General features: G+C 36.2%; 1 protein-coding gene across 1 annotated transcript; it reads left to right on the top strand.

The window, feature by feature from the left end:
* Positions 1 to 287: 287 nt before the first annotated feature.
* LOC112047230 (MDS1 and EVI1 complex locus protein EVI1-A-like) lies at positions 288 to 19,864 on the top strand. Its single transcript, XM_024084266.2, has 5 exons — positions 288 to 427; positions 8,509 to 9,227; positions 13,254 to 13,448; positions 17,431 to 17,679; positions 18,320 to 19,864. Exons 2-5 carry the CDS (start codon positions 8,574 to 8,576, stop codon positions 18,485 to 18,487), a joined length of 1,266 nt encoding a protein of 421 aa, XP_023940034.2. The 5' UTR covers positions 288 to 427; positions 8,509 to 8,573; the 3' UTR covers positions 18,488 to 19,864.

Below are 19,864 nucleotides of genomic sequence, written 5' to 3'. Positions count from 1 at the left end.
AAACCAATCTCTCCACACTTGCTTAGGACAATATTTTTGTAAATTCGTTAAATCGCATATAGACCTTATTGTTAATACAAAAGTAGCATAAATATAACTATATTATTTAAACTTATTTAGTAAAGCTTAAAAAAGAAATAACGTTAGCTAGTAAAACTCATCGCTTAAATTATAACACTTTTTACACAATTAATATCAGAACACCCTGTAAGAGGGTTGAATCGTAGTACCGTAGCACGCGCCACAGAACGCACCCTGTCCCGACCATTCAGTCTACTCCGAACCGCCCCGCCGAGCGGACGGCCGCGCACCCCAACAAAAACCCACATCCAAACCACACGTTCCAAATTCAAACTAACGTCAAACAGTTTTTCTAATACATCCAGTTGGAGGTGCCAGGGGTGAGCCGGCTGAGTCAGCGACACAGGTATGGTATGACTCATCTTTCCATAGTAACACCCTAAACTCGAGTTCGCGAATGTTGTAAAATGCCCGCTAGAAGGTGGACTAGGGTTTTTTTTTTATTTATTACGATGTTTGAATTTAAGCTCTAGGTTTTTAAGCACTGTAATGCATGAAGGTTTTAATTGTTATAATTTTTTTCAGCGCATTATTTATCTATAAATAAAATGTGGATCAATAATTACGTCATAAGAATAAACCTCGTTAGAAATATTATATTTGAGATACCTATATTTTTAAAAATATTTCTGATCAAATTAAAAATAACTTATTACTTATTTTATTTCAATAATTATTATAAAATAGTTTGTCTGAATGTAATGGAAAATTGAAAGTTTTTGTACTGAAGTTGTTGGAAAAGCAAAGGATAAATCTTATAAGATTCTTACAGGACAAATGCCTGTTTCAAAAAAGTCTTCTTTTACTTTCGGCAAGATACAAAACTTAGAAAAAAATTACCTAACCTAGTGCTTACATACAAATTATACACATATGTTAAAACTAATAAAAGCTAATCCTTAAATAATAAGATAAGTATAGAGTACCGGAGCTTTTTTACATAAGAATCGGACTAGCGTCCATGTCAAAAGTATTTAAGGGATGTAGAAGTTCTTTGATTCACTTCCTAAGCTGGATTATATAATTATTAGCGTATAAAATTCATTACATTTTATTTTTACTAGCGGACTTGGCCTGTGAGAAAATTTACGAGAAAGCTTTCATTTTCAGAAAACAAAAATGGGTTATCCATAAGAGATAGATACGCATACTTTTTTGTAGATCTTTAAAAGAACAATATTCCGCAAAGCATCATTTTTATTGTATCTCGAATTGATAAGGTTTCTAGTAAGCTCCAAGGCCCCTTGACTTTTTCCGAGACTTGCTACATTTTTTTCTTTTTGCTTTTATTTTCTTGACAAACTATATACCAAATTCTTCTTCATATTACTCTATCTATTGGTGAAAACTGCATCAAAAACCATAGGTATGATTAGTACCTAAAGTCTTTGAGTTAATCGCGACAGACAGAAGCTTTTGTATAGATACTCTAATATGTAGCACAACTTTTTTTGTTAAAACAAACAAGCCCAATTTCGATGACTTTACCTTGTTGTTCAGGTTTTTTGTCTCCATCATCAGACCAGTTCTATGTGTCATTGCGTTGGTACCAATAGGCAACTATCTGTATAATCTAATATAAAGTCACGAAGTGATTCTATTTTAGTTTACAGGGTCTGTTATAGCCATACAAATATTATTAATGGTAAATTAAACTCATAAAATTTTAAATCCCTGCCCAATCAAACGTCGCTTTAATTTTATATATTTTACATAGATATAGTTTGTATTGTAATCTCTGGATCAAGTGAACCGAATTTGAAAATTCTTTTACCACTGGAAAGCTACATTATTTGTGAGTGTTATAGAGTATATTTTATCCCCGTATTCCCACGGGAATGGGAACTAGGCGGGTGAAACCGCCGGGCGTCGGCTACTATCTTTATAACAGAATACATGTACAAAGCACTGTCCATATCTGTATAGTTTAGCGTTAACTTCATCTGGTGGAATACGAGTGAGAAGCCGCAAAGATACTACCAAAACAAAGTTAAAGTATCGGTTACGAAGAAGCTGTGGCTCTCTCAAGTCTCAACAAACTGGAGATTGCGTCGAGTTTGGAAACTTTGAATGTGTAACAGTATATATTACGGTAATAACTTAGTAGTGTGGTCGAAGTTTTGTCTGCATACATGAACTTTACTTTAACTTGTTCTTGACCAGTTTGTAGTAACAACGGATATTAATTTTCTTTGAAAACTAGCTTTCACCAGCGATTTATCCAAATGAAATTAAGTTCACAAATCCCGCGGTAACCATGATTTTTTCGGAATAAAAAATGGCTCCGAGTCTACTATAACTCTTTACCTAACAAATTTCATCAAATCGCTACTGTGGAGCACCCGTGAGTTAGTGTTAGTGAAAAGTAATAGACAGACAGATTTCCTTTCGCTTTTATCTAAACTAATAATTAGAAGAGGTAAAGTTTGTGATATTGTAGGGGGTAAACTCTGGATATACTGAAAACAGATTTTGAAAATTCTTTTACCACTATATCGCCATGTTATTTGTGAGTACCACTAAAAAGCTTTATTTGTGAGTGTTATAGACTATTTATATCCCCGTATATATTATTATCCCCGTATTCTAACGGGAACGGAAACTATGCGGCTAAAACAATGAGGCGTCGGCTAGCATCTAATATTAGTTTGGATGTACCTAATTGAAAAAGTTGCAAGTAAGATAACAGATTGCGTTTGTATTTACTTCTACGCAAACTAAATTACCAATAAATTGTACTGAAATTAGTCAGTTGATAGAGCAACTAAGCGTTGTAGAGCATGTTAAGTAACAATTAACCCTATCCAGCCTTTATTTTTCTCACTTTTGATAATTTTATACTGATAAATACCATATCGTTGGTCATGATATCCGGAATGCGATAGATAAGAAACAGCGCGTGTCGTAAACATTTTTGACACGTTCCAACTATGGGTGCGATTTACCCCTTTTAGTCGCACGTTACCCCCTTGCCGACAAAGGAACGGCTAGTTACGAATAACCCTAGTTTAAAAATGTGAAATCGCACCCTCGGTTTAGGTAAATGTTGTGTGACATTTGGTTATCGTTTATCGTGCGGCAAACGTAAGTAAATATGCTTAAAATTGCTTAATTATAAAATTTTTAAAAGTGAAAATTATTCTAGTATTACGAGTGTCGTTTATTAGATTGGGGGAGTTTTGCTATTATATTAAGTACTATTTTTTAATGCGTGTTGATAGTGAGTCATCGTCTCCAGAGCTGGATGCCCACAGCTGGGCATTATAGGAAATATGAATAGTGAATATATTTTAAATTAGGGACAAATATTTTTTTTATGAAGATTATTTAGTCGTAGTAGAGCTTATTGTTTCACTTATTTTACTTGATGGTAAGTGACCATCCCGTCAATCATTACTTTCTTATTCAAAGATACTTTACTACTTTGGAATTTTGACTCTTTCATTACTTTGTATTACAGTCATCATGTCGGAGAATTCGGGTTAGAAATGCATTTGCATTTGTGTACCGAGAAAGCTGAATTTCAGATATGACATGGCCTAAAAAAACTCATTATTATTAAAACTAACATAGTAAATCTTGGTTGTGAATTTGAAGTTAAGCTTTTCTAGGCTTCCAGTTTCCACGTCTTATCCAATATACAGATTTCTCGGTTCATTTCCGAATATATATACCAATTAGACTAATAACAATTTTTGTTTATGAGGAAATATCTTTTTATATTTATTTAAAAACCAAAAAAAAATGATTTTGAGCGATATGTATGTGGGTTTATACGAGGGAATAGAAATTCATAGCTTGCAAGTTTGTGAGAAAATGTTTTCTAATGATTTATATTATTTTTGTTTAATTTTATTATTTTATTGTTCGTCCGTCAGATTGTTTATGAGGACCGTTTCTCCTTAATACTCTCATTTTAAATTTAAAGACTAACATTTTTTGAAATTCAAACGCAACATAAATTAAATATTGAATTGGTATTTTTGGTGTAAATTTAAAAATCCTTTTAATATTTCGTTGATTTAACGTCACAAACTTTCTTAGAACAAGACCAAGGCTTTATAATAACTAGTTGAGCAGTAATACTGAATATTTTATTACAACCTTAACCAGTATGAGGTGTCCCTATAATAAAGACACACCCACATTTATACCAGGGCGTTAATTGACACCTTTGATTGATATGTTAAAATAAAGACGATATTTTACAATAGAAATAATTTATTAGTTAGTTAATTATAAATTGGGAAGTTACCTATATGAAAGTTAGATTAAATAATTGTTTTATTCCTCAGAATGGATAACAGTAACTAAACTAACTAAATGTATCATTGGTTCAGGTTCGAAGACCAGGGTTCGAATCCTAGGTAGGGCTATAAACCGTTTTCATTCTTCTTCGTAGGTACTTTGCAGAGCACGTCAAGCCGCCGGTCCCGGTCGATTTCTTTAACTTTATTATATTTTTAAAAGTAAATCCTACTAATATTATAAACGCGAAAGTTTGTATGGATGTATGTTTGTTTGGATGTTTGCACCGCCGCTACCACTGAAGCGATTTGGCTGAAATTTGAAATGAAAATGGCCGACTTCCACGCGGACAAAGTCACGGGCGACCGCTATTATAAGAATATTATACATCATCATCATCATCATCATCATCATCATCATCATCATTATCAAGATATATTTGTCTCACAGCTGAGCACGAGTCTCCTCAGAATGAAAGGGTTTCGGAAAATAGTCCACCACACTCGCACAATGCGGATTGGCAGACTTCACACACGCAGACAATTAAGAAAATTCTCTGGTATGCAGGTTTCCTTACGATGCTTTTCCTTCACTGTTTGAGACATTTAATTTCTTCAAATTTACACAACTGAAAAGTTGAAGGTGCATACCCCGGACTGGATTCGACCCCACGCCCTCCGGAATCGGGGGCAGAGGTCATATCCACTGGGCTATCACGGCTTTTCGTAGTAACCGTAGTATAAATATAAGACAATAAAATTGGGATTCCCGCCCTATTCTCCGCCCACAAGCTTATCTCCGCTCGGCCACGCCCTGTCGAAAAATATGTTCCATACATTTTCTCTCTTACCTACGAATACTTTTTATTGGATGGAAAAATATGTTTGGAATATAGTTTAGCCGTAAGTTAAGTTTAGAAGTAAAGAGCCGTGATAGCCCAGTGGATATGACCTCTGCCTCCGATTCCGGAGGGTGTCGGTTTGAATCCGGTCCGGGGCATGCACCTCCAACTTTTCAGTTGTGTGCATTTTAAGAAATTAAATATCGCGTGTCCCAAACGGTGAAGGAAAAACATCGTGAGGAAACGTGCATACCAGAAAACTATTGACTGCGTGTGTGAAGTCTGCCAATCCGCATTGGGCCAGCATGGTGGACTCTCATTCTGATAGGAGATTCGAGCTCAGCAGTGAGCTGAATATGGGTTGATAATAATGATGATGTAGATGATCTGTTTTAAGTCTCATTCGCACGATACCTTTTTAAACATCCGTTAAAAAAGCTCACATGCGAATGAGGACTTAAGCTATAGGTACCACCTTGATGCTAATACATAGTTTACTTCTGTGACGTGGAACAATAAGATCCTCTGTTTCGACGGCCTCAGTGGCGCAGTGGTTTGTGCTGTGGATTTACAAGACGGAGTCCTGGGTTCGATCCCCGGCTGGGCCGAGTGAGGTTTTCTTATTTGGTCCAGGACTGGATGGTGGGAGGCTTCGGTTTTGGCTACTTACCATCTTACCGACAAGCGACCGCCAAGCGATTAAGCGTTCTGGTACGATATCGTGTTTAAACGGAAAGGGGCGTGGATTGTCATCCTAGTCCTAACAATTTTGCTCGCTTCCATTTTAGATTGCATCATCACTTACCATCAGATGAGTAATAAAGGGCTAACTTGTAAAGAATAAAAAACATTCAACTCTATGGGTTGAATCAACGAAGCAGTTAAAGTATATACTCTCCGTTCACCCTTTAAAGTGTGAACCCTATACTCTAGTTTGCATAATATTAGCATTGTAAATATTAGCACCATGAGATCTCAGCCTCACCATAAAGCCACCAATACACATAACTTATTCACGCTATTTAGTTTAGCTTAAACTACACGAAAAAATAAAGAGGGTCGTGTGTGTAAGTTAAAGCTGTTTGCCTACCGGTCATATTTTTTGACTGTATTTAATACGTATTTTTTTATGTTACATGTAAACTACAATTGCCTTTTGTATCGATAGTAGTTCCGATTACGGAGACTTTTCTAGAGTTTATGATGTAAACTTATTTTTTTTAGAACGTCACTATCGATTCCCGGCATTAAGTTGACAATCCAACATCTTCAGCTACCTTGCGTCAATCTAAGGTGTGTGTATGTAATTACATCGACAATAGTCAATAACATACTTCAAACTGAAGTATTTACCAGCATATGGTAATATTTATTTTTATTTAGTAGGTGGTAATACTTTTTCTTAGACGAATTCTACCTCAATGAGCTCCTAATGTTTTTTTTTTGCTTTATATTTTGTCAGTATTATGAAAAAGAAGTCTTATGAAAATCTAATGAGAATAATGTGAAAATCTAGTGAGTGAGTGAGTGAGTGGCAGGCGTCTACAGATCCGCACCGTACAAATGCGTATCGGACGCATCGCATTAAGGCGATTAAAAATTTTACTGTAGATTCGCTCAATGCTTACGATGCTGATCAGTGGACGTACTTGTATGACTTTCTATACAAAGAATACTACGATCAGTTTGATGCGATGCGTCCGATACGTACGATGTGGTTCTGTGAACGCCCACCATAAGGCGCTTGTTTTGCAGATATCCAAAAAATACGGATCACAGCTTCAGAGATATTGAAATACATACATAACGTATCCGTAGCCAGTGGGTGTATCAGCTTAGCAGGGTAAACCCTTGGGGGTAACATAAAATAGGGGAGCGTGGGAGCGATCTCGGCGTCAGTAATTAGACGCCATTCTATTAACCTTGCATTATCCAGCTTATTTTATCCATAAATGTAAAATACTAGCTGACAACCACAGGTTCGTCTGCGTGGAAATTGGCTTTCTTATACTTATTTGAACAGGTAATATGAAAACTTTTAACATTTACTATTTAAAGAGGATTGTGATCTTAACTAAGTTATTTCTTGTATGAAAGCTAAACAGCTAGTATTACCTATTAGTTATCTTTTCAAAAAGTTACAGTTATGCAAAAAAGTTATTGCGTATTTTGTGAATAATTTTAACTAAGCAAGCCAGTTTAACGAAAACTAAATAAAATATTCAGCGCTTATGCGTTGAATATTTTAATTAGTTATCTAAAATAGGTTTTAATGAATTGTAATCACTTGTGTACCAGACATAATACTATAGTAGTATGTTTATAAAAATAACTCACCATTTTGTTGGCATTATATTTTTCTAATCCTAGGGTTTCTTAGATATTACTGAGATATAGGCTGCCTTCTGAATTGCATTTCTTTACAGTAAGAAATCGAATACTAAAAGCCGTCCTTTCTTTTCTTTTCTTTTCTATATTATTATCTTGAATTATTAATATGAGTAAACAGATACAGTAACAATAAATAAATAATCACTTTAGCGGAAAATCAAAAAATTTTACCCTCTTTTGTGCGCCACATCAATTTGTAAAAGGAGCAATTTATTTACTTGAAGTGCGCAGTTACAATCAGGAAAATGGACACTTTCAACACTAGTCGAGAAATTGTGTTGTTCTTTTCTTATTCGAACTTTATTTCTGAATTTATTTAGTAGCATTGTGCAGTTGTTGCTAAAGGTATAAAAGCAATGTTGAAAGATTAAAGCACTAGTAGTTATTATTAAAAGTTCAGTCCAAGATGTTTATCTCTTATTATTCTTCTTTCACAAAACATAGTTTTAGTGAGGCTACATTGTATGTAGCCTTCGTAGGGATAGCAATTAACGATCATCAAGCTAATTATAACAGTTAAATAAGATGAAGTTAATAAAAAGAGGTTTAAGTTAAACATCTTCGCTTTAACAAAAGAGCAAAAACAGAGTTTCAGTAATCCTGTACTTTAAATAAAATTACGAAACATAGAAATCTATACCAATAGTATAAACCTGAAGAGTTTGCTTGTTTGTTTGAATGCGCTAATCTCAGGAACTACAGGTCCGATTTGAAAAAAATTTCAGTGTTAGATAGCCCATTTATCGAGTAAGGCTATAGGCTATATATTATCCACGTATTCCTACGGGAACGGGAACCACGCGGGTGGTACCGCCAGCGTCAGCTAGTTGGATAATAAAGGAGTACCTATCTGCCTAATAAAATAAATATTACTTAATTAATTAAACTTTTTTTTAGTTATTATATTCCTTAATATATTATTTCAATATGTTTCTCATTTGTTACAGATACAAACAAAGCAAACAAATGGAACAATGCCTTTAAATAATCAGGAAACGACGAAACCTTTTGTATGATAATGGAGGCAGCACTACCACATTTCCATCGGCTAGCTAGCTCGCGTTTCTACCAGCAATATGCACCACCGTCGCGTATATCCAGCAACTATCTCCACGACCTGATCCCCCAGCAACACCCGACACTATTGCAGCAATATCTAGCCTACTACAACGAACCGTTAGTGCCACTCGACCTATCATTAAAAGCCCCTTCACCTATCACCCCACCGTGCACCCCACCGCCTATCCAAAAACGAAAAGCAGACACCAAAAATGAAAAACCAAAAATTTTCCGACATTTCGAGGAGTCAGACGACAATGCTAACGACGAATCGCTAGAGAAAATTCAAAAAAGGAAATTTGATGACGATGTTTCCAATGATAGCGATTCACCGGAGGCGAAGAAACTGAAATTTACAAAACAATTCTTCGAAGAGCTTCGAAGTTGTTTACCTAAAGAAGATTGTGATAAGAGTGAGAGGAGTTCCCCTGATATCGTAGAAATAAGAGACGTGGAAGAACGACCGAAGAAGTCGCCGAAGCCTGTGCAGCCGTTGAAGAAGAGTAAAGTAGTGAGGAGGTTGATGTTTGATGAAGACAAAACATCTCCAGTGAGCGGGACCATCATACGAGACCTTGCGGAGGACGAAACTCTAGTAGTTCGAAAGGTATTTTTATCGTCGATCTCCTATTAAAAAGTGAATGCACAATCAGCGACCAAAAAACGTCCCCACTCAATGAGTGTCAAACACAACTTCTTGGCACTCAATTCAAGTAGTCGCATTTGCAAATTCAACCTTTAATTCAAATCCTTAAGGTTAACTTTGCTCTGAATTTGGGATTTTATTGAATATTGGACTATATTTAAAAGACTTTAGGTATAATTTTCTATACCAATAATTCTAAAACTGTCAAAGCAAAATTGGCCAGTTTTTAAGTGAAATTTTCTACATGATTGTGCGTCCTTTTATTATAAGAGGTCAATGAACACAATACCGTAATTTTCCCATTAATATTGTTTTCTCGTTACTGTGTATAGACGTCAAAACAGTTGAATGGATTTGAATGAAATTTGGCACACAAATAATAACTCTAACTCTTCGAAATATCTATATTCTCTATAACTAATTGATTGGTCTATAAATCCAATCTATACTAATATTATAAAGCTGAAGAGTTTGTTTGTTTGTTTGCTTGAACGCGTTAATCTCTGGAACTACTGGTCCGATTTGAAAAATTCTTTAAGTGTTAGATAGCCCATTTATCGAGGAAGGCTATAGGCTATATATTCTGTATTCCTACGGGAACGGGAACCACGCGGGTGACCGCACGACGTCAGCTAGTTTTTTATATAATTTAAAATTGTATTTTGTATATTTTTACAAAAGTTTCATTATCATTTTCCTCACTGTGATTTAATCGGTTTTTTAATTCAAAACCAGATCATTATTATTTTTTATCATTATTTTCTATTCAATACATAGAACTCATTTCAAATAGTTATTATTTTAAATGAGTTAAGTCATCATTCCATTAACATATAACGTATATGATTGATGACAATCATTATTATTATATAACTAGCGGACGCCCGCGACTTCGTCCGCGTGGAATTCAGTTATTCACAAATCCCGCGGGAACCATGAATTTTCCGGGATGAAAAGTAGCCTTTGTGTTAATCCAGATTAAAATCTATTTTCATTCCTTTCAGCTAAATCGCTTCAGTAGCCGCAGGATAGGCATAGGGTAGGGGTAGGGTAGGGTAGGGGTAGGTTAGAAGTAGGATAGTTGTAGAGTACGGGTTGTATTAATGATATTTTATACTAGAGATGTATGTAATTATAGAGTATTAGTTTGACTTAAAGTTTTTAAAGGAGATGGTCCAAAATTGTATGGAGCCCAGGATCAGTTATTGTACCCTGGCGGAAATAAAAGAAAATATTTTTTTAACTTTTTTTTATTATACAATTCTACGAATTTACTTTAATTTTTCGAAATAATATTCAATTTCTCACAAGAAGTGCAACACTAATACGGGTAATAATGGCGGATTGATGACGTTTTCAATGCAATAATCGATTTGACGTTTGCTGTCAATTGTCATGTCATTGTTGCTTTATGGGCTCCATCTTGATTTATCTCGAAAACTTGGGTTTTAATTATATTTATTTCTTTTTATTTATTTACATTTATTCACTTATTTAGATTTTAACAAATACCCTGTATTTTTTAAATTTTAATGATACGGGGTACAAGAGTGGACCTAAAATGGACCATCTCCTTTAAGTTAAAGTCAAACTAGGCAAAACTGCTAAACATTAACAAAGAAAACACCACTTGCATATAATTCGAGCCGTTAGAATGGAACCTCATCATTTATTCGTGCCAAAACAACCGGCAAAGCTGCACAGGAACTGTTAATTAAACGTTCTAACCGTGCCATTAGTGCGGGCTCAAGCGACTTTCCTTATCGCTATAACAATTATACGCTATGGAATCGCTTAGCGTAAGCTCACAGTAGCAGCTTTTAGTCAATACATTCTATTACTTTTTTTAAATTTACAAGCAAGTTAATTTTTAAAGCAGAATGTCGAGGTTTCATGTATTTTAGGATTAGCAGATAGAAGTAGCGTACATAATGAAAACCCATTAGTAGTTGTTAATCGTGATTAAACTTAGAAAAAAGCAAATGGTAACCAATCTTGAAAAGCAGGGAGAAAAAAGATATACATTAAAATTAGAAGGGACTCTATCTATGAATACGAATAAATGTGAATTTTATACTGAAAAACACCGCCGCTGACATACAACTGCGTGATTGCTTTATAAATTTGACAAGGCGTTTCGGTCTCAGGCAACAAGTAGAACAATTTTACCATGCTAAGTATAGAAGTAATCTTGATTCCCGTTCTGTAAAATCCCGATATTTTTTTACACGCATCGTATAAAATAATAGTTTTAATTAATATAAATGTATGAGTGTACGAAACTTCTGAATGTGACTCCCACTTTCGCCATCCTCCTTTAATAGCTATTTATCTATGTATAATTTTCATTTATATAAATTGAGAATCTCAAATACTTAGAACTCAGAGCTGTAAAGGCAGTTAATTAAATATAGAAATCAAACTTTAAGGGTCTCTAGCGGAGAGTTGCTATGAAGGTCTGGAGACATGATACCTCATGATATCCCATAGGCAATATCCAACCTATGCCAACTACGAGTGGGATTCACACAGAAAGTATTTCGAACCATTATCCCACCCAATCTAAGTTTCATCCTACTCTACAAGTTAGATCATCCATCTTAGATTGCATCAACACTTACCATCAGGTGAGATTGTAGTCAACTTATAGAGAATAAAAAAAAGTATTTTCACTACTCTTGCTCAAAAACACTGTCATATTACCACTCCACAGCGGGGCTAAACAAGCATTTCAGTCTCTAGGGGCTAAAGTAATTATGTTTTTTTTTATTTTGACTGTTACGAGTACTAGCATACTATAAAACGAAAAAGGTTTAATTCGTAAATACTAAAATAATGACCTCTATGAAACGAAGGAGATTTTATTCGTATATATAATATAATAAATACTCTTATGTGCGTACTGGGTACGAGACTACGAGTACATAATTATGTAAGGCCCTGATTGTTTGATAAAAATTTGAAATTCGAAGGAAATGCAGCTTTCTTGTCTGTGGAATGTGTAATTTTTTTTATTTGATTTTTTATTGAGTTGCGAGCTACGTCTGTAAAAAGTTTTTTAACATTGAATACTGTACTGAATTATTTTATTTTCTCGCAATCGTAGTGACAAGTATAGTGTAACACGTGGGGCTAAACCCATTATAAACTCGGTTTTTATTTAGCGGCTCTCGCCTTACGTTTCAGGCCCTAAAAATACCTCGTATATTCGGTCATTTTAGCCCCTTGTATAACAATCTACTATTTTTTATTATTTAGTCCTATTGTGAACGACGCCTAATGCTTATTGTGTTGTGTTTTTGCTAATAACAGCTGTAAGGGCAAACCGCAAAGCTCCCGGCGGGGGGCGGGCTTTGAGGACATTAGATTTGAAATAAATCCGTTTCAGGAATTCAGACCTAACACTTTTCTTCATTATCGCTAAACCAGTTCAAAACTTTATTGCTCTTTTTGTGTAATTGGTCTTGATAAACTGTACAGAAAGATTTAGAAAACGTGGCTTACACTTTTTGCAGTGTATTTTATTTTTCAGTTGATGAATATGGGTTTTTAATGTCTGTAGAGCTTACGACTTTTGCGCTTCGTAATGGTTTTCAATTATCTGTTTGTAAAAACATTCAAATACGTTTTTTCTCAATTGAATAACAAGAATCTGAACACACAAACGCATCTAAAGTAAACTGTTTCATATTGTAGGTACATCTCTGTCCGTTAAAGCAGGACAAAAACTTGAAGATAGCCTTAACGAGGCTTAATTTCTGTCTGATTGCCGAAAGATGTTTATTTTTGTTCTTATATCTTGAATATAAGTATGTAACTAGTTTAGTGGATGATCCATCTCGACCTTAAGGGTTCAGATCTCATCTTACAAGGACCTTGGTTCGAGACATTTTACTGAGTTACATAGTACTTCCCGGATTTTCGTTTACTATTATGCAGACTATTTTTTTTAATAATTTATATTAAAGTATCGATTTCAACCTCCAGGGCGACATCGACCCAGCGTTCAACGTTGTGGAAGTGACGGACGAAGCGAAAGCTCTGATAGCCACCATAGAGAACAGACTGGGCCGCTACATCTGCAGGCTGTGTCGACGGCTGTACAACGACGCGTTCGCCCTCGCGCAGCATCGTTGTTCAAGGATCGTGCATATCGAATACCGATGTCCAGAGTGTGATAAGGTAAGATGTTTAAAGTATGACAAATATTCTTTCTTCCTCCAAAGGAACGAGATGCAACTCCTTTAAGTTTCTAAGATTGAGCTGCTACTGAAAAAAATACGGAATTAAAAAAAACACTCTATACTTTTATCTATTTATAAATAGGTAAAGTTCGTGATATTGCAGGGGGTAATCTCTGGATCTACTGAACCGATTTTAAAAATTCTTTTAGCCAGGTTATTCGTGAGTATCTCACGCTATATTTTATCCCGTTATTCTCAAGGAAACATAAGCTACGCGGGGCGTTGGCTAGTCAAAATATAAAGCCTTAAAATCCTTGAATCTTCCACTCAAAAATTTCTGTTTCGGACGGGATATTATTTGACTACATTAGTAGCAAATGTTCTCTACTTTAAGCCTGTGCAAGGAATGTATCTTGTTTCCTGTCAACCTGTATATTGAGATGTAAAATTCTATACAGGGTGCTCGGAAGTATTTTCCATAACACTAGGGTTATATTATTTACAAAAAATAATTTAAAATGTTCAAGTAACATGTGTTTTAAAATGAATATTTTCGGAGTAATTAATATTTCTTTTGCAAAACATGTATCCTTATAATATTATACGTATTTATATTTTAAAATGCAACGTAAAATGTCTCTTTGTTATCTAAAGGCGTGTGTTACATGGATAGTCGGTATTATTTGAATTACTTTGTAGGAAAACATATTTTTTTGTAGTTAATAAAATATTAGTTATGCAGTTCGGTTCCTATAAGTGGTCATGTTAATACCGTGAAGTTATGGGAATTACTCCCGAGCACCCTGTATACATAATACGTGTACATACCTATCACACTAATATAACTAAGGCGAAAGTTTGTGTGTAAGTGTATATGAATGTTTGTTCCTCTTTTACGCTGCGGCTACTGAAGCAATTTGTCTGAAATTTGGAATGGAAATAGACTTTACTCTGGATTAACACATAGGCTACTTTTCATCCCGGAAAATCCATGGTTCCCGTAGAATTTGTGAAAAACTGAATTACACGCGGACGAAGTAAAGGGCGTCCGCTAGTATCAAATAACACTAATGCGTAATGATATAAATATAGGATCACATAGTCTCCGATATTTTTATTAATTACCGATTCCACTTAAATTTTTTGACACAAAAGCATTTGATAAGTACCGTACAGTGTGGGAACACGTATACAGCAGGGGGGCATGGTGATTGCAAACACTTGCGTATTTCCATGGGAATTGCTGCGTACTACGCCATGACCTCACAATGTTTGTGCACCTTAATTGATACTTTAGTTGGTGCGTGACGGTTGATGGTTATCTCGATGATGGGGCGATGTAATTATTATCTGTTCTATTGACACTGTTATGAAACTTTTATGGGACTTGTGTCTGTATATAACTTGTTTATCAGCTTACGTTAACGGCATGTTAAGGCCGTGCCTCCCTTTTCACAGGAGATTATGGCTTAGACCCACCATGCTATTCGAGCGCGGTTTTTCGTCTTGTATATATTAGCTAATTTAAAAACAAATTGCTTTAAGTCTCCATACATTTTTACGTTTACGTATTAAGTGTAAAACTATTAGCTCACCATCAGGTGAGATTGTAGTCAAGGGCTAACTTGTAAAGAAAAAGAAAAAAAAGTACTGTTTGAAACGATGATTTTATAGCAACTTTTGACTGTCTCTGGTTTGGAAGGCTGAATCTGCTGAAAAGAGCCAATATAAGAAAACCATGTGCACAGAATAGGTTGCGCACAAAAACGTAACGCTGTCAATCGTTCATCGAATTTTAGTGCCCATATTTTTTCATACCGGGGGTTTTAAATGAAAAATCGATTCTTATGGAGTAAACTCCAAAAATATTTTTTAGTGTTAATACTCGTAAAGAATATTTTTATTTACGTTTCTTTTAATTTATGTAAAAAAACAATCTGATCTGCAACGACTTTTCTCTCTCGAACGTTACCACAGCATGTCCAGTTTTTAATCAAAATAATAATAATTAATTACTTAATCTTTATCTAAATGCTGAGTGTACTAACGAATATAGATTTTGTACGGTTTCTGAACTTTAATTTTCACATTTCATTGCCATCTTTCGTTTTTAAAAATAAATCAATAATATTGAAAAATACAATGTACCTAGCTGAAAAAAAAAATATATGTCTATCTAAATGTTTAATCCAGAAACAAACTTAAGTAAAGTTAACAGCACAACAATTAGCTTAAGTGAGCAAAGATGTATTTTAACACGAATATGCAACGCGACCTTAGTGCAACAGTATTTATAATATTTTGTAATGCGAACAGGTTAACAGTTACAGCGTTGAATTACTTTACAATCACGCGACACGCCATCCAGTGAGACCACAAAGGGACGCACGTGCGTTTTCATTTTCATCTTGCGTCACATTTTTTTTTATTCTTTTCAAGTCAGCCCTTGACTACAATCTCACCTGATGGTAAGTGATGATGCAATCTAAGATGGAAGCGGGCTAAATTGTTAGGAGGATGAAAATCCACATCCCGTTCAGTTTCTACACGTCATCGTACCGGAAAGCTAAATCGCTTAGCGGTACGTGCCGCCGGTAGGGTGGTAACAAGCCAAGGCTGAAGCCCACCAGCCAGACCTGGACCGATTAAGAAAATCTCAATCTGCCCAGCCGGGGATCGAACCCAGGACCTCCGTTTTGTAAATCCACCGCGCATTCCACTGCGGAGGCCGTCAAAATTCAAACATTCGTCGAATCGTAGTCGCGTCGTGATAGCCCAGTGGATATGACCTCTGCCTCAGATTCCGGAGGGTGTGGGTTCGAATCCGGTCTGGGGCATCCTCCAACTTTTCAGTTGTGTGCATTTTAAGAAATTAAATATCACGTGTCTCAAGTGATAAAGGAAAAACATTCTGAGTAAACCTGCCAGACAATTTTCTTAATTCTCTGCGTGTGTGAAGTCTGCCAATCCGCATTGGACCAGCGTTGTGGAGTAACTAACCCCTCTCATTCTCAGTGGCAGTGAGCCGAATATGGGTTGATAATGATGAACTATCAGAGGTTGATAATCTATACTAATATTATAAAGCTGAAGAGTTTGTTTGTTTGTTTGCTTGAATGCGCTAATCTAAGGAACTACTGCGGTTCGATTTGAAAAATGCTTTCATTGTTAGATAGCCCATTTATCGAGGAAGGCTATAGGATATATATTATCCCCGTATTCTTACGGGAACGGTAACCACGCGGCTGAAACCGCGCGGCGTCAGCTAGTATTAAATAAAATTCATTCTTCTTTATGCAATATAATGCAGAAAATCAATGTAAATAAAACGAGAGCTACATGTGATTCCTATGATTTTCCCGCCAAACTCACTCTATACGTTCTTGAGCCGTTTGCATCTAGCAACTTTCTGCTGCCTGCATTTTATCGTTCGTCCACATAGTGGGGGCACCGATCAAAACTGCACTATCTTGCAACGGACGAAGGTTGGTACGAAAGTATTGGTACCCCAACGTATATTGACTTTTCAAACTACTTCGATTCATTGAGCTATGTCGGTTGCTTTAGTTCTACTGCAGACCTCCTCATATCTAACTCTGAGCATCATCATTATTAACCCATATTCGACTCACTGCTGAGCTCGAGTCTCCTCCCAGAATGAGAGGGATTAGGCCAAAAGTCCACTACGCTGGCCCAATGCCGATTGGCAGACTTCACACACGCAGAGAATTAAGAAAATTCTCTGGTATGCAGGTTGCTTCACGATGTTTTTCTTTCACCATTTGAGACACATGATATTTAATTTCTTAAAACGCACACAACTGAAAAGTTGGAGGTGCATTCCCCGTTCAAGATTCAAACCTTTCGGAATCGGAGGCAGAGGTGTATCCAATGGGTTATAATGGCTCTAACTCTGAGCATAACTCACTTAATCGCCCGCTTCTCTTTAGTCCTCCAAGTCTAACCGTATAATCTTGCAGGTATTCAACTGCCCAGCCAACCTGGCATCACATCGACGTTGGCACAAGCCCCGGGTCCCAGGCACAGCCAAGCGACGCGAAGCTCCAACTCCTGACTCCGGTCGCTTCCCGTGCCACAAGTGTGGGAAGATGTTCAGGAGACAGGCCTACCTGAGGAAGCACCTGGCAGCCCACGAACAACCAGATACCGATGTGGAGAAGGAACCCTCCGCGTTCCGGCAGGTCCACGTCGAGTACCCCTACCAACCCGTATGTGTAATCTGATATTATAAATGTAAATGTTTATTTGATACGCTTTCACGCCTTAACCATTTAAATTATTTTCAAAATTCTTTCACCAATGGAATGCTATATTATCAGCGAGTAACATAGGCCTACCTTTTTCAATGGAAACGGGAACTAAGCGAGTGTCCTTTGTCAGGCTTGGCAGGCTCAGGGAGATATTGTTTTTGACTATTTATAGTTAACGATCATTAATTATTGTTACCAGATGTAATGGTGCAGACCAACACACCATCAACTTCCCAAATCTGATCTGATTACTCACTGATAATGTAGCTTTCTGTTGTGGTGAATTTTTCAAATTGGTCCTGTTTTTGCGTTTGTTACATTCACAAATACAAATCTTTCCTCTTTAGAATATTAGTATAGATAAATATAGATAAGAATAAGAATTGTTTATTTAAAAAAAAACTCGGTACACAAATTACAATGACGTCCTGACCCTTAAACTAGGTAAGACTTCTCTAGTACGAATACATAGGTACAATAACAGTTAGAATTTTTGAAATAATCCTAAAAATACATTACTTACAATTATTATAAAATACAAAAATTATAATAAAAACAATTTTTTTTTAGATAAATAATAACAAATTTTCTCCAGCAGGAACCAATCCGAGACACCAACTTCAATACCTTCTGGAACAAGATACCTCCTACCGAGCAGAGCTGGGATGACGTCAGACGTTGCCCGTCCGCCTACTCCTCGGAGGACTCCCGAAGTCTGGACGTGACGGGGTCCGAGGACGAGGGGGGCGGCGGGACGGACGGGTGACGTCGCATCCTGCGGCCTGTGCCGCGGTTTCCCTATACCATCAACAACATGTACCCATATACGTATGGCCATGAAAATACGTTGTATTTCTCATAGATATCGTAATACCTTAAGCACAGTAAGACAGAAAATAATTGAAAATTACACGTCACTAAAAATGTATACAGCAAAAAACATACATACAGCCGAACGTAGAATTTCCTCCTTTTTGGAAGTCAGTTAATTGTGTACACAAAATACCGATCCGAGGCATTCACTTCTAACTTTTTAGTTTATATTTTAAGAAATAAAGTTTAGATTTAATTGCCTCGACTGGTGACAGAAGGGCTGGCTCATTTTTTGCGCAAAGGATCAGCCTGGCTGTCCAGCGCAGAAATGCAGCCAGTATTCGTGCCACCATTCCACGTGGGCATGATTCGTATAGTTATTAGGATAAGTTGGCTTATGTTCCATAATGAATTCTTTCTCAATTAAAAAAAAAACATTTTTATGTAATATAAATATTAGCTGTTTTAATTAGTTATTATTTATTGGAGAAAACATGTTAAGAAATTAAATATCACGTGTCTCAAACAGTGAATAAAAACATCGTGAGGAAACCTGCATACTTCAGAGTGTTCATAATTCTCTACGTGTGTGAAGTCTGCCAATTACTATTGGACCAGCGTGGTGGACTATTAGTCTAACCCCTCATTTTGAGAGAATACTCGTGCTCAGTGAGTCGAATATGGCTTGTTGTCGATGATATAAAATACTCTAACTAACTCATGTCACGGTATGTTATCGCCGCGTTGCAACGACTTGCGATATAAGGCGTACGTCGTATGGACGGCTTCAGTTCAGTGTGCACGTGGCGTTCGAGCCGTCCCCATCTCTTGTTGTGTATTTCTTTATGGGTTACTTGGGATAGGCGGGGAGAGTGACTTGAGTGGAAAAGGGGAGTGTTTGATAACAGTCAAAGGTACTTTTAACCCTACACACAACGTTCACAAGTGCGTGACTTTATCATTATCAAACCCATACTCGGATTACTGCTGAGTTCGAGTCACCTCTCAGAATAAGAAGAGTTAGGCCAATAGTCGGCCACGCTGGCCCAATGCGGAATGGCAGACTTCACACACACAGAGAATTAAAAAAACTCTCAGGTGTATGTTGAACGATGTTTTCCTTCACCGTTTGAGACACGTGATATTTAATTTCTTAAAATGTTTTCTTCAATAATAATAACTAATTAAAGCCGCTAATATTTATATTACATAAAAAAGTTTTTTTTTATTTACATTATGGAACTTAAGCTAACTTATCCTAATAACTATACAAATCATGCCCACGTGGAATGGCGGCAAGAATACTGGCTGCATTTCCGCGCTGGACAGC

This window comes from Bicyclus anynana, chromosome 21 (assembly GCF_947172395.1).
Source record: "Bicyclus anynana chromosome 21, ilBicAnyn1.1, whole genome shotgun sequence".
NCBI classification, from domain to species: Eukaryota; Metazoa; Arthropoda; class Insecta; order Lepidoptera; family Nymphalidae; genus Bicyclus; species Bicyclus anynana.
The sequence above is the reverse complement of the archived record's forward strand: the minus strand, read 5'-3'. Positions and strand labels throughout refer to the sequence as shown.

Coding starts and splice junctions, on each gene's coding strand:
- LOC112047230 (XM_024084266.2), top strand. CDS start 8,574: ATGATAATGGAGGCAGCACTACCACATTTCCATCGGCTAGCTAGCTCG. Junction 9,228..13,253: donor AAACTCTAGTAGTTCGAAAG/GTATTTTTATCG, acceptor TTCAACCTCCAG/GGCGACATCGACCCAGCGTT. Junction 13,449..17,430: donor GATGTCCAGAGTGTGATAAG/GTAAGATGTTTA, acceptor ATAATCTTGCAG/GTATTCAACTGCCCAGCCAA.